This window comes from Blennius ocellaris (assembly GCF_963422515.1).
Source record: "Blennius ocellaris genome assembly, chromosome: 16".
NCBI classification, from domain to species: domain Eukaryota; kingdom Metazoa; phylum Chordata; class Actinopteri; order Blenniiformes; family Blenniidae; genus Blennius; species Blennius ocellaris.
Window position 1 is genome coordinate 1,598,902 of NC_137665.1, and position 14,238 is coordinate 1,613,139.

At 46.3% G+C, this 14,238-nt stretch overlaps 1 protein-coding gene across 1 annotated transcript; it reads right to left on the reverse strand.

The window, feature by feature from the left end:
- Positions 1-5,197: 5,197 nt before the first annotated feature.
- On the reverse strand, positions 5,198-7,843 carry nfil3-6 (nuclear factor, interleukin 3 regulated, member 6). The gene is made up of 2 exons (XM_080511789.1): positions 7,496-7,843; positions 5,198-6,783 (listed from the first exon to the last, which is right to left on the reverse strand). Exon 2 carries the CDS (start codon positions 6,688-6,690, stop codon positions 5,605-5,607), a length of 1,086 nt encoding a protein of 361 aa, XP_080367915.1. The 5' UTR covers positions 6,691-6,783; positions 7,496-7,843; the 3' UTR covers positions 5,198-5,604.
- Between the last annotated feature and the right edge of the window lie 6,395 nt (positions 7,844-14,238).

Sequence of the window (14,238 nt, forward strand, 5' to 3'; positions counted from 1 at the left end):
TGTAAATATAACACTTTTTTAAAAAACATTTTTCGGGACGGATCCGGTGTCGTCACATGAAACGTCGTGTAAACAGGGTCTAAAACTTGTAGGTAATAACACACAGTCTGCTGCTTTTTTTTTTTTTTTTTTTTAAATAACTTTCCTGGTTGTAATCGTGGCGGAACCACGTGACAATATTCCTGCTTTAATTCCAGGAATATTAAACCTCTGTGGATTTTTGTTTTTTTTCCAACATGGTCACCGACTGCCTCCTCCTCAGAACTAGTCCAGTAGCTGAATGAATGGCTCACAGTGTGTGTGTGTGTGTGTGTGTGTGTGTGTGTGTGTGTGTGTGTGTGTGTGTGTGTGTGTTTTTCTTCAACGCCTCATAACTGACCTTGTAAACCTGATCGACTAACAGATTAAAACCGAAGCCGTCGTTGGTGCAACAATGCAAATAAATATGAAGCTGACAGTGACTAATGGCCTTCGCGCCCCCGGCCTTCGCGCCCCCGGCCTTTGCGCCCCCGGCCTTCGCGCCGCCGCAGCCGCCGCGATATGCAAAACGCGTTGAATCGACTTGTTCCACCAGCTCGTCTGCACACAATGCCGCCGTATTGTGTGATGGAAGGCGCATGTTTTGATTCACTCTTGATCACGGGCGTGAATGTGTGTGTGTGACACACACACACACACACACACACACACACACAGTTAATCTCACTTCTCTCTTTTAAACACTTTCCGTTCAAGGGAGAGGCTTTTGAAAACGTTGTTTTTTTTTTGTCCTCTCCCTCTGAAGGGCAGCAGATCCGCCGCCACTAAAGCTGAATTCTGAGGCGGCGATTGAATCAGGGACACGTTGAGATCAAACAGAAATGTGAACCGTGTTCGCAAAGAATGTGAAGCCAAAACCTCATTGAGAACGACGCGGCGATGATTCATTGGCAGCCTGTCCAGGGAGCAGCCGGCCTTGGACCTGACCCCCCCCCCCCCCCCCCCCCCCCCCCACCCATCCCCCCACCCCACCACCCCCCGCTAGTTAATAATGGTATAAAGGATCTGTGGAGGGAAGTTGAATTTTTTGAAAGGTGAAGAAAAAAAAACGTCAATGTTGGGAATAAAGCCGACGTGAAGATATTTAGTCAAAGACAATGTAATGAATCATTTCTGAGCGAAGGCCGCTCACTTTTATACTTTTATACTTTTATATCAGTCTCATTCACACGTTTGACCAATTAAACCTCACGTGTGTGTGTTTGTACAACCGTGTAAGAGTCCAGTTGGTTTGATTAAAGTGTAGATGAGAGAAAATGGGGCGAAGCAGGATGCTTTATTTGTTTATTAAATCATTTCAGGCATTTGACGTTTAGAACGTTCTTTGTCCTATCCCATACAAAACACATATATAATAAATAATTAAATTACAGCTTGTGAAAACATAGTTTACACAAGTGTACCCACACATTCTTATAAACTTACATACAAACACATACGTGCCTCATATTTCCAACTCGCACTGAGACGTTTCATTACCAAAACGACTAATAGCACCCACTAGTGGCCCGGGATTAAAACTACGTGCTCTTTTCCGGACGACGCTTTCAAAAAGTTGTTGTGTCAACGTAAAACCTCGCGAACTTTTGTGTCAAGTGCAGCGTAAACGACTGTAACGTCTCCAGACGATTCAGAGAACAAGAGAAAACTTGGTTAAAGAAACTTGCGGGATTTGTTGCTCCTCGGTCAAGGAAGAATCCAGAAAATCTGCCAAATAGAGCAACAAAGTTGTTGTTTTTGGCAACGTTGATAATTAAGCTACTTGTTGTTGTTGGATGTTTCTCTGCTGCGGTGCAACAAACTGCACTTCGTCATGTCTGGAGGAGACGATGCAGATTGTCTGTGAAGCAGCTCGGTGTTAGCCTGTTAGCCTGGTAGCCTGGTAGCCTGTTGGCTTGATAGCCTGGTAGCCTGTTGGCTTGATAGCCTGATAGCCTGTTGGCTTGATCGCCTGATAGCTTGTTATCCTGATAGCCTGTTGGCTTGATAGCTTGATAGCCTGATTGCCTGTTAGCTTGATAGCCTGATAGCCTGTTGGCTTGATCGCCTGATAGCTTGTTAGCCTGATAGCCTGTTGGCTTGATAGCTTGATAGCCTGATTGCCTGTTAGCTTGATAGCCTGATAGCCTGTTAGCTTATTAGCCTGTTGGCTTGATAGCCTGATGGCTTGATGGCTTGATAGCCTGTTAGCTTGATAGCCTGATACCCAGTTAGTCTGTTAGCCTGATAGCCTGTTGGCCTAATAGCCTGTTAGTCTGTTACCCTGTTAGCCTGTTACCTTGCTAGCCTGATAGCCTGTTAGCCTGATAGCCTGTTGGCATGATAGCCTGTTAGTCTGTTACCCTGTTAGCCTGTTGCCTTGCTAGCCTGATAGCCAGTTAGTCTGTTAGCCTGATAGCCTGTTGGCCTGATAGCCTGTTAGTCTGTTACCCTGTTAGCCTGTTGCCTTGCTAGCCTGATAGCCTGTTAGCCTGTTAGCTTGATAGCCTGTTAACCATCTCCCTCCCTGCAGAAGATACATCAAATAAAATGTGTAAGGACCGATGAGACCATGTGAAAGTGTTGAAAAGAGAGAATACGTGATGAAAATGAGGCAGCGGAGCTTTAGAGAACCGGACTCGGGAGTTTGCAGGTTCAATTCCCGGGAGGTGGACAGGCGACCGCTGTGAGTCCCTGAGCAAGACGCTGAGCACGGCCTGATATGAGGAAAAGAAAGAACAACGTGTGATCAGTTTGTTCGCTAATTCACGAAAATGACAATTTTAATGAAACCTTCTCGGGTCTCGGGTTTGATCCCGGATCTGGATTCTGCGGTTTGCTAGAGGTCAAGACGTCTCGGTTCCACGAACAGGAGCCAATGAGAACGTTTGACTCTGCGAACGCAAACTAAAAGAGAGAAAGAGAAGAGAGGAGGAGAAGAGAGGAGGAGAAGAACCACGCTGCCCTTCGTCTGCTCCTTTGTTTCCTCCTTCAGCTGGAGGAGCAGAAGCGTCGGCCATGAACTTCATCCCCCTCCCCCCACCAAAAACACTCTCTCTCTCGCCCTCTCTCTTTCTCTCTCTCTCTTTTTTTTAACACCCCGCACCCCATCCTTACCCCACCCTAACCCGACGCCCCCCCCCCCCACACACACACACACACCCCACCCACCTTCCATCTATGTCTGCAAGCGTTCCCATGGCAACTGTCGCACTGCCTGCCTAGCAACAGGCTTTATCCTTTCTCTGGAGGAAAAAAAGGGGGGAACAGGATGAAGGAAAAGAGGGTTTTTTTTTTTTTTAATGGGTGCAGGGATGTGGGTGGTGTAACGGCATCGTGATGTGGTGAATTCATTCAATCTCACCTGCAGCATCGGCATCGCCTCAAACACCGGATTCACCTTAAAGCTTCGCCACAATGTTTTCAGTTTTAAAAACAAACAAACAAACAAAAAAAAAAACCCTGCAACTCATTAAGAATTCATGTTTTTTTATATTTTAGTTTATGCTATACATGCACAGTATTTACTTTGTAGGAGATCCTTTGACTAAGTGAATTAGCGCATCACCCCTGGGAATAAAGAACACGTAAAAATAAATACATGGAGAATTCCGTATTATAAACCATGGAATATAAAAAATAAATCATTGGAAATATTAAAAAAGCAGATGTGCTCATTTATTCCAGAGGTTCAAGTTTCCCCCAGAATCCATGTGTTGGATTTGACGTGTGAATTAACGACAACATGCAGAAATCATGACAAACTGCAGTCGTCTGGGGTTTCGTTCATGTTTAGTTTAAACTTCAGGGCATCGTGCTCCTGCTTGAAAGGTTTGTCTCTGCTGCCCCCTGCTGACACTTCAGCAGTATGAGTTTTTAAAAAGAACATAAATCTTGTCCTGGCTGTAAAAGTTAGTTTTTTTTTTAATTCACTTGTTTGGAAGCATTTAGATCCAGACCTGTACAGTACTGCAATATATTTAACCTTTAAAGTATTTCTTTGTTGTGGCGCCACCATATACGTGATGAAAATGTCTAATATTCTCGCAAAAATACAAAAAGAATTGCTACTGAAAATGACGACAACCTGAATAAAATCAAACCTTCTGGTGAAAAATCCATCCCAAACAGTGCTAAATAATATGATATATATAAATCATAGTAGTATGATAATATAATATTAGGTATAATTCTCAAAGTGGTGGACCTGCGCTCTAACTACACCCAGACTTATGTTAGATGTATATTAATTCATTCATTTTTATTATTTTTGCTGATCTCGGAGAGAAACATTTTCCCCAAAAGCTAAAAGGACGTTATAAAAACAGTCTTTTAATGTAAATATAGTCTGCGTGTGCTGAGTCGGCATTAACTCCGTGGTTTTCCCTGAATACATTTCATTTCAAGCTTCAAAAACAATGTGACTAATCTCAATTAATTACGCCGTGTCCTGACGCCTCTCCTCCTCCTCCTCCTCCTCCTCCTCCTCCTCCCTAACTTTTTCCGCTTCCAGGGAAATAATGAAAACAAGCCTCGTCCACACAGAGAACAAGCCACCGGGCTGCGGGTTCGAACTCGCAACCTCCCTGCTTCCCGTTGCTCAACACTTGTGAGAATCGCGGATTGTGAAATATTTTTCATTTGTCTCTTGCGTAACGTGACGCGGCCGCTCTCCCGTAAGAAGAAACACGAGCGATCAAGTGTTTTCTCCAACAACAAAACCAAGTATTTCTACAAACGTGTGTAAAACCAGACTGGGAATAAAAGTTCTCCTTCCGGTTCGGTTTGTGTTCAAACTTTTCAACGTGAAATCAAGAATAGTTTTCAAATAATAATATTACTGGTTGTTTGCTCTTGTAATGTAAAAAAAAAAGATTTTTTTTTAACGGTTAAACAAACATGAGACTCATAAGTTTCAGACGGACGTCCGACACGGATTTAATGAGCAGCAGCAGTCAGGGCAGTGAGGCTGGTGTTCAATTACGAGAGTTGTATTATTTGTCCATTCTAAAGGAAAAGCTAATGCTAAATGCTAAATTGGCTTGTTTAGATGAAACAGGAACTGTTGGGGGTCGAGAGACTGAAACTCCCGTCAGATTCCTTTTTCCTTTTCAAACTCCCGTCAGATTCCACGTCTGCAGTTTGAACGACGGCGGCGAACGACGACACTGAACCCGGAAACAGTTTCCTTCTTTATTTCGAAAATGAAAAAGCACAAAAGAGACATCAGACGTTAAAATTGCATCAATATGGAGAAAAGGTGCGTGAAAGGGAGACGTGGAACTCCCGACGCAACCTTTGTTTTTTTTGTCCTTCTTGCCTTTCCCTCTTCGCCGCGACTGAAGCTTTGTCAGACTCTCGGGTCGATCCGAGTGTCTGAAGTCGTCACGGCGTGCAGAACCACTGAGACACTCCCCGTCTGAGCGACGCCACAGTTATGGGATTATGACGTGAGCTTTTAAAGACGTTTATTACAATATTATACAAGGTACAAAAAAACCCCAACAAATCCTGGTAAACGACGGCAAAAGGTTTTTGTCCGTTAAGAGTCTCGACGCCGGCAAACGGTGGATGAGTCACTGCTGCTCAGTTGCTTTTGGCCATGAGCTGCTCCGTGAAAAGCTTCTTGAGCTGCGCCACCTCCTCGCTGAGCGAGCAGAGCTGAGACTTCAGGTAAGTGGCTTCGCCGGGGCCCTGCGTGGGCGGGGCCGGCGCCGCCGGCGGCAGCGGCTGGAGGCCGTAGCCGCCGCCGCCGCCGCCGGCGGTCGTACCGCTGCACTGAGGCGACTGCCTCCCCCGCCGGCCCTCCGCCTCCAGCTGCTGGAGCCAGGGGCCGCCGCCGGCCTCGCCTTTCACCGTGTCTCTGGGGCCGGGGAACGCCCCCTCGCCGCAGCCGGGGACCTTGAAGCGCAGCTTGTGGGGGAGGTTCCTCATGGCGTCGGCCGGCTCCGGCCTCGCGGCGCCGTGGTGGACGTCGTCGTAGCCCAGCTCCTCGGCGCGGTGGGGCGACAGCTTGCCGTGGTCGCTGAGCCGGTCTTCGAAGAACACCGGGCTCCCCACGCTGGAGCCGCCCGGCGTGGAGAACCCCGAGTCCTCGGACGTGTTCCCGCCGTCCCGGCAGCCCCTGGCGCCCGGCTGGGTGTTGGGGTGTTGGGGCCCGGGGCCCTGGGGGCTGCCCTCCCCTCTGTGGAGGAAGTACTGAGGGCTCAGGCTCTGAGGCGTGGCGAGGGGCAGGATGGGGGTGTTGGACGGGTCTTTCACCAGGCCGAAGCGGAACTTGAGGGCGAGCAGCTCGGCCCGGAGTCGGGCGTTCTCCTCCAGCAGGGCCAGAACGCGGCTCTCCAGGACCATGTCGTTCATGCGCCGCTTCTCCCGCGAGCGCTTGGCCGCCTCGTTGTTCTTCCTCCTCTTGTCCCAGTAGCCGTCGTCCTTCTTGTCCACGGGGATGAACTCGCGCTTGCGCCGGACGCTGGACGCCGGGCTCTCCTTGCGCTTGACGGGCGTCTCGCGGCCGAGCAGGGAGCGGGCCAGCATGCTGCTGGACGTCAGGATGGACACGGCCTCGTCCGCGAAGGACACGGGCGGATCGGCACACGCCGCCGGCGCCTCCATCGTGTGGAGCACCGCCGCCTCCTGCTGCGCCCTCAGCTCCTGGGACTCCTCCTCAAACATCGCGGCGGACCGGCCGGACTGAAGTCAAGAGTGCAGCTGTTGCGCTCGAGCGAGGGGACGTGTCAGAGTGCAGCTCTACCGCCACCTGGTGGTCTGCAGGCAGAAGGAGACGGCGGGGATTTAACAGTTACGCAAGAGCCATTACAACACAATATTATGTAACCCCATTACGGCTCCAATAAAACCAGAGCAACTTGTCCCATAACCTTGCCAGCCTCATTATATGTGCAATGTGGGACAGTGAGTCTCGTAAACACATGATTTAGCAGCCGCACCAGACTTCCTGCAATTACTTCAGGCGCACAGAACCGTTTTTTGTTAAAAAAAAAAATCCAAGATCAAGAACGTACGCAGAGTTCAACCTACATTTGGAAATGATTAAATATGATAATTAAACATAAATTACATTTTTCTTCTCCTTCCTTTATCCTTCTTGTCCCCCTATTCATTTTTTGTCTTTCTTATTCTAAATAATAAATGTCTTCAAGCCGCTTTCAGCGTGCGCAACGCCTGATCAGCATTGACCCACATGTCTCCAGCGTCGTCACTGTAACCTGACACTCGAGGTGTCAATAACAAAAACAAAGGTCAATTTATACATGCAATGTATGTGCGCTTCTACTTTTTTTTTTTCGCGTAAAAATCGAAAACGCATAAAAAAGCGCACGGAACGCGTCAGTGACTCCTGCACGTTATTGTTGAAAATTGAAGATTAAACGCATGAAAAACATTTCAAATGAGCTTAATTACTGTCAACCTTTATGATTTAACGATTTAATGAGTTAAAAACAAGGTAGTTTCTCACCTCAGTAGCACGACGCGTCTCGTCCGCCGGTGCGCATGAACTCCTCTCCGCCGCGTCTCCAAACGTGTTTTGTAGTTGAGGAAAGGCGCGCACACGCTTTAATTCCTGCCCGGTCTCTCTCTCTCTCTCTCTCTCTCTCTCTTTCTGCCTCTCGTCTTCTCTCTCTCTCTCTCTCTCTCTCTCTCTATGAGTACTTCCACTCGTTACTTAATATTACCGGCTGCGCGGCGCACCTCCGCTCTGCTCCACTTGGAAAACCGCGGCTCCTATTTGTAACGTCGAGTTCAGTCCGGGACGGTCCCTTATCCTGACGCGAACCGGCCGGGACCCTGTGTGTGTGTGTGTGGTGTGTGCGTGTGTGTGCGCGTGTTCAGAGACCGCCCATCAGAGGAAAGCTCTCACTGACGTTCATCATCATCACCATCATCATCATCATCATCATCTGACCTCCATCGCTCCGCCTTCCCTCTGACAACACGAGCTCCCTATAATAATTAGGTAATGTTGCGTCTCTCTCTCTCTCTCTCTCTCTCTCTCTCTCTCTCTCTCTCTCTCTCTCTCTCTCTCTCTCTCTCTCTCTCTCTCTGAGTCAGTCGAACTCAATCTCAGCCTGTTCCCTCTTATTTTTAGGAGCATGAAGTGTGATTATAGCTCTTTATATAACACCCCCCCCCCCCCCCCCCCCCCCCAAGCAGGACTGGTCCGCCTCACTCTATTTACAGATCACATAACGTGTGTTCAATAAATAAATAAATAAATAAAATAGATAAGTAAAATAAGATTCTTGGCGAATTGGAGTCATTTTCTAAGAATTGCTCACAGACCTGAACACACACACACACACACACACACACACACACACACACACACACACACACACACACACACACACACACACACACACACACACACACACACACACACACACACACACACACACACGCCTTGAGTTTCAGTAAAACAGTTTTTTTTTGCCACCATCATCCATCCGTCCATCAACAAGGCGTCAGTATCTTTAAAACAGCAGATTGAATTCAAGCATTTCAGAACTTTTTCTTTTTTCTTTTTTTCTTAAATCCATAAAACGGCATGTTTGTCTTTGCATCGTCCCCTGAAGTATAACCCAACATCTGATGCTTTTTTTTTTTTTCCCTAAACCCTTCAAGATGTCTATTTTAATCTATAAGTAATGTAGGATTTAATGAATCCGCTAATATGTTCATTAAGTCCTTCATTACTTACAATCCTCCCGGCTCTCGGTGCAGGATGCCGATTGGTTAGAAAAGACTTTTCCCGTCCCACTCCCACACACTCATTTACAGACAGGAAACACAAGAGGACAATAGAAAGTTTTCCTCCTGACTTCTTGCTGACTTTTTAACTTGTCTATAGATCAGATAATATCTTGATAAGACATGAAGATATGGCTGTGGAACACGCAGCTGATTAAAGTACTGAAGTGTTTCAATCAGATGTTCCTTCATCGTTCCTTTCCGACACATTCCACATGTTCTTTTTCCTGATCAAATACAACGTGAATCATTTAATAAGTGCACACCAGCAGTTTTTGCTTAAGGTTTAATTTAGTTTAATTTTTGAAGACGATCGGCAAACGACAAATAACTTGAATGAAAACGAGAATTTCCTCTTTTATTATCGACACGTAAAGTGATATTTTACATTGTTGGATCAGTAATAGATTTAAATACTCCCACTTCTCCTCCAGGCTGCTTTTAGTGTCTTATTTTCACGACTGATAAATCTAACAATCATTTTCATTTACAAAAACGAACAACAGCACCCACTAGTGGCCCAACGTCAAAACAACATGGTTTTTTTTTCTTGTTTCTGTGTCGATGGACGTCGTTTTTCAAAACGTCGACGTGTGAAAATGCAAAAAACGTGAAACGTCGTATAAATAAAGCCCGATTTTCTCGTTTTTTTCATGTAAATTCACATTTATTCCAGTCGGTACAAAGCAAAACACCAATTTCCTGCTTTCATAGATCTTCATGTAAAGTGTCTTTTGCTCATTTGTTTTTAATTTCAGAAACGTTTTCTATGTTTCGAGAACGACGTCCATGTGAGATCTTGATGTACGTGGAGATCCCTGCAAAAAACCTCAACTTCCAGTAGCTTTTGAACTTTTTGAGCTTGAAACGAAGGAGTGAAGCGTTTCGTTGTGCGTCTTTGCTTCTGCTTAGCGGGAATGTGTGACGCCTCAGGGTTAGCAGGTTCATCAGCACAGACATGCAGAACAAACTGTGTCATTTAAACAAACTCTTAAGCTCTTTATTTTCCCCTCCTGAGGTTTAAATATCGTTGTTTTTTTTCCCCCTTCCATACCTTTATTGTAGCTTTGCATGTTATCTTGATTCCTGACAACAGGTTAATGAATCCTGAATCCTAATCTCACTTTACACAACCTGACGTTACAAAGTACCAGCCGGATACTTGTGTTTATATACTGCAGTAAAAGTGGTTAAAATCCAGGATGCCACTGAGCGGAATAAGAGAAAATGTTGGATTGCGCAATACTTTGATGTACTTAACGTGTGAGATTGGGAAAAATCCGGTGCAGGTCAAATATATTTATAGTTTAAATGAACTACACTGGTAACTTCAGTGGGTTTGATTCACCACTTAGAAAGACAAAGTAAATAAATAAAAAACAAAACGCATGATTGAAATTGCTCGTTTTCACATATTTATTGTTAAAGACGAAGGTTTTGTGTAAACAAATATAGACGTTTGACTTATTTTTGAATTGTCGTGTCATCTTCTGTGCGTCATACTTCCTCTCAGACCTTCTTGATATGAAATCACCATAATGTCAAGACCATACGTCCGTTGGACTGGTCATGTGACTTGTTTTAAAGAAACGAACCACCACAGCTGAAAAGCCTGTCCAGTAAACGGTTGTAAGGCTTCGTTTCCATGACAACGTTTTCAAGTTGAAGCAGAACAGTTTGCCACTTTTTGAAAACGGCTCCCAATATGGAATTTTTATCGAAAACGCCCCGTCTCCATGGAAACGGCACGCGGTGGCCCCATCATAGCTACATCGTTTTTAGAATTTGTGCCACTTCAATGTAAACGGACGACATTTAAAAAAAAAACATTTCTGTGTAGACGTGAAACTTTTGTGAAACACAAAGGCAGTTGCTAATATGTCACTGTTTAATATCGGCAGTCGCGTTCGCAGCGATTTTGCTCACTCGGGTTTTCTTCTGCCGTCGCTTCAGTTTGTGCAGAATCACTGGCTGACGTCACGTTTTCCACGACATTTCCCCTTCAGCTCTTTGAAATCACCGTTTTGTTCACTGTTCGTCACGTCAAATCACCACATCGCATTTTCTTCAATGGGCAAAGATTTGATGAAACCGTCGGTTTGTCGTCTGTACATAAAACCCAAAGGGTTCGGGCACAGCCGACGAGACAAAGAACCCGCATGTTCCCCTCATGACGGCGCTCAGAACGCACTCTGACGTCACTTCTTTTCTGCCTCATGTGGAAACCATAGATGTAAAACACTAGACGCCTGCGACGTGCCGACTAGCAAGCGAGCTACGAATGTTTTTGTGGACTTTCCAGCCTGGGATGAGCGGGAGACCTCTCCAAGATGGCGGCGCTGCGGGCACGTCCTGTCAACAGGCGCCGATCGGCTGTGCGGCATCTACTGTTATATATCTATGGTGGAAACCACAAATCCTGCATGTAATGTTTTCAAGGAAGCATCAAAAAATAATAATAATTCAATCCTGCAGGATGAAAGATTCTACTTGCGTGAGTCTGCGGACTTATGTAACGCGTCTCGCAGGGGTAACTTATATTTATAAAAGTATTCATAGAGAATGAAGCCAGTTCTGGTTGTGCTTCGCCGCTCGCCGTTGCCAAAGGTTCCGATCTTTATCCCGCTCGTTACGCAACGCCTCAGCCGCTCTCGTGGCGCCGTGCGATCGGTCCGCCACCTTTTTTGATTTTGCTCGATGCCGTGTGGCGGAGTCGGCGTGGCACAGCGATGCAGGTATTTACACGGTAGCTGTTGTTTGTGGGGCCGCGGAGAGCGAGGGGCGGAAAGAGGGGGGCCCCAACTGACCTTGGCTTTTATGGCGGCTTCTAGCGGGACGTGTACGTGCTGGAGACGGCGGACCGCTTGTCCTGGATCCTATCATGTATGTCAACTCCCTGAGCAAACATGCTGCGTTTGACACGGAGATACACTCTGGGCCCCGTGACCTTTTTACTGTTTGACCATCCTTGGTCTCTGATACAAACCCGAGGCCTCCGGTTAAAGCGCCGCGGCTTCTCCGAACAAGACTTTGGTCACGTGAAGCTTTACGACCAAAGTGTTTCCTCGCGGGAAGCCGGAACGTTCCGCTCCAGTGGCTCCAGTGGCAAATTAAAGTGCGCCGGCTCTCTTGGACCTATTTCTAGGAACGGCGGCCGCAAATTTTCTGACTAATAACAAGGACTCTAGGGCGACTTTGAGGATCTTCCAGTTGTGTGCAAACGGATTCAGCTTCGAGACGCATCCGAATGAAGTAGAACGACTCAGATTAGACATTGTATTGAGCTCTGAAACGACGAAGTCACGGCGGCAGGTGGACAGTTGAGTTCATCACGGGTCTCGAGTGTCACGGGTCGTGGGATTCTTTCTCACTGCTTGATTCCTCGCCTCTTCTCCACATCGCGAAACGGAAGACTTCCAGCGTTTTTGACACAACCTCTTTGTTTTTACTTGGCCCGAATAATAAATAGTCTTCGCCTCCCGAAGGTAAACCGACACCTGATTCCATAAAATGAAGTGCCAAGAAGCGTCATTAGAACGAAGAAATAAAGCACCAGAACATAGATGGTGTTGTTCCTCGTGCGGCGTTAATGTATAGGCTGATTAACTGAGGAGGAGAATCAACTGAGGCCTTGTGTTGAGAGACAAACAGCAGCATGTACAATAGACGAGTGGAAACATTGAGCAGCGGAGGACAAATAAATGCTTCTTTCTGCACATTCTGTACGTTCTCCTCGTGGAGCTACGTCGACGCTACACCCAGCGTGAGGGTCTGTTGCTCACTGCTGATCGTTGTGTTTAAAGGCGCAGGCAGATCCGTCCAGAAATGATATTTAGCAGCTTGTTGGACTGTTGAGGCGCTTAAAGCGACACGGAAATACGAGGAGCCGGAAAGGTTCCCGAGTGAAGAGAGAGAACGCGGAGTTCTGTCATTTGAATATCTCCAGTCTGAGTCTTTCTTGTTGCTCCAGTTTGTTCCCAAACTGCCTTTGATGTTCCCTTTGTACCTGCGAAGACTCTTTCATCATGTGTCGATTCTGACGGCGTCGGGACAGGGCGTGCGTCGGCGTTTTAATATGAAAAACATTCCCAAGAAGACTGAAATGTCTGTCAGATTTATGCAACAGGAACAAGTGTTGCGCCATACATGTGTTTGTCAAGATGTTGGGCAACGGACTTCTTGAGAAACTGAGTTTGCCTTTGGGCTTCTGAGGAAACAAAACACGAAAAAAAAGTGCAGCTGATGATGAGAAAATATGAGAAAAATGTGCCTTAAAGGGGACGCCACTCTATTTTAACACAGAAAACCTGAAGAACAATATGAAGACGCTCCAAAATCTGTCTGTTAGAGGAAGTAGTTTAAAAACTGACGACATCAAGAAGCTAAAAATATGCGAACTGCCGCATTTCGCTCCTCAACAGCGATGCTAATGTTTGTTTGTGCATCAGAGGTAGTTTGGTAACGACACGGTGCAGGAAGCTTCATGAAACACAGAGTGAGTCACGCTCAGCCGCCGATTGGCCGCCGCGTCACGACACCGACGGAGTCAGAGGGCGATTTGTACCGCCGGTGTTTCGGATCAACAGGTTTCCCTGTTAACTGGTGACCGGCTTCCTGGAGCCGACCAAAATCCATAGCGAGCGTCGCTTAATCGCGTTTCCATTGACGTTTAAAGCATTGTGCCGTTTCTTTGTCCTGTTTTAACGTGAGCCGCTGCTAACGGCTGCTGGCAGAAGTCACCAGTTAACAGGGGCGCCAGTGAAACCGAAACACCGGACAGTGAAGCGCCATCGTAACGATTCACAATATAAATGAATGATTACATACAAATATACACCGTTTAATTCATTATTTGAGCTGATGTTCTGTGTGCATGTCACAGCTAAAGCTAGCGGCGTTGTGGCTGACATGAATGTTTCCTTGCTCATAATGCCTGACGGAGAAAAACAATGTTAAGACGTGAGCGGAGCAGCGGGTGCAGCAAGTTCAAGCCACATTCTCAACATTCTCGCTGCAGCGCTTATGGATCGGCTCACCTTGTAGCTTTGACCTGCGCTGAACGAGGGCAGATAACTGTGCAAACGGGGAATGTTTTTCAGTCTCAACTGAAAAACATCTTGAACCTCGTGCCTTTTATGGCGCTTTTGCAGCGTTTTCATGTTAGAATAGTGTAATATACAACTTGTGTGACGACAAATGAGTCACAACAACTGCTGGTGAAACATTACTGTCGAAATGCATAACAATTGTAAGAATTTCAATTTTTTTTCCACGGATTTTGCAGAGTTTTGTATTTACCTTTTTTTTTTTTTTTTTAAACTGTTGGGTTATACGATCAAAATCAGCCTTATTTAATTTTTTTGCTTTATACAGATATGCAAGGAGTTCCTGTCTCCAGGGCCTGGATTGGATAAAGTAGTTTAAAAAAAATGGATGGGTGAACAAGAAAAT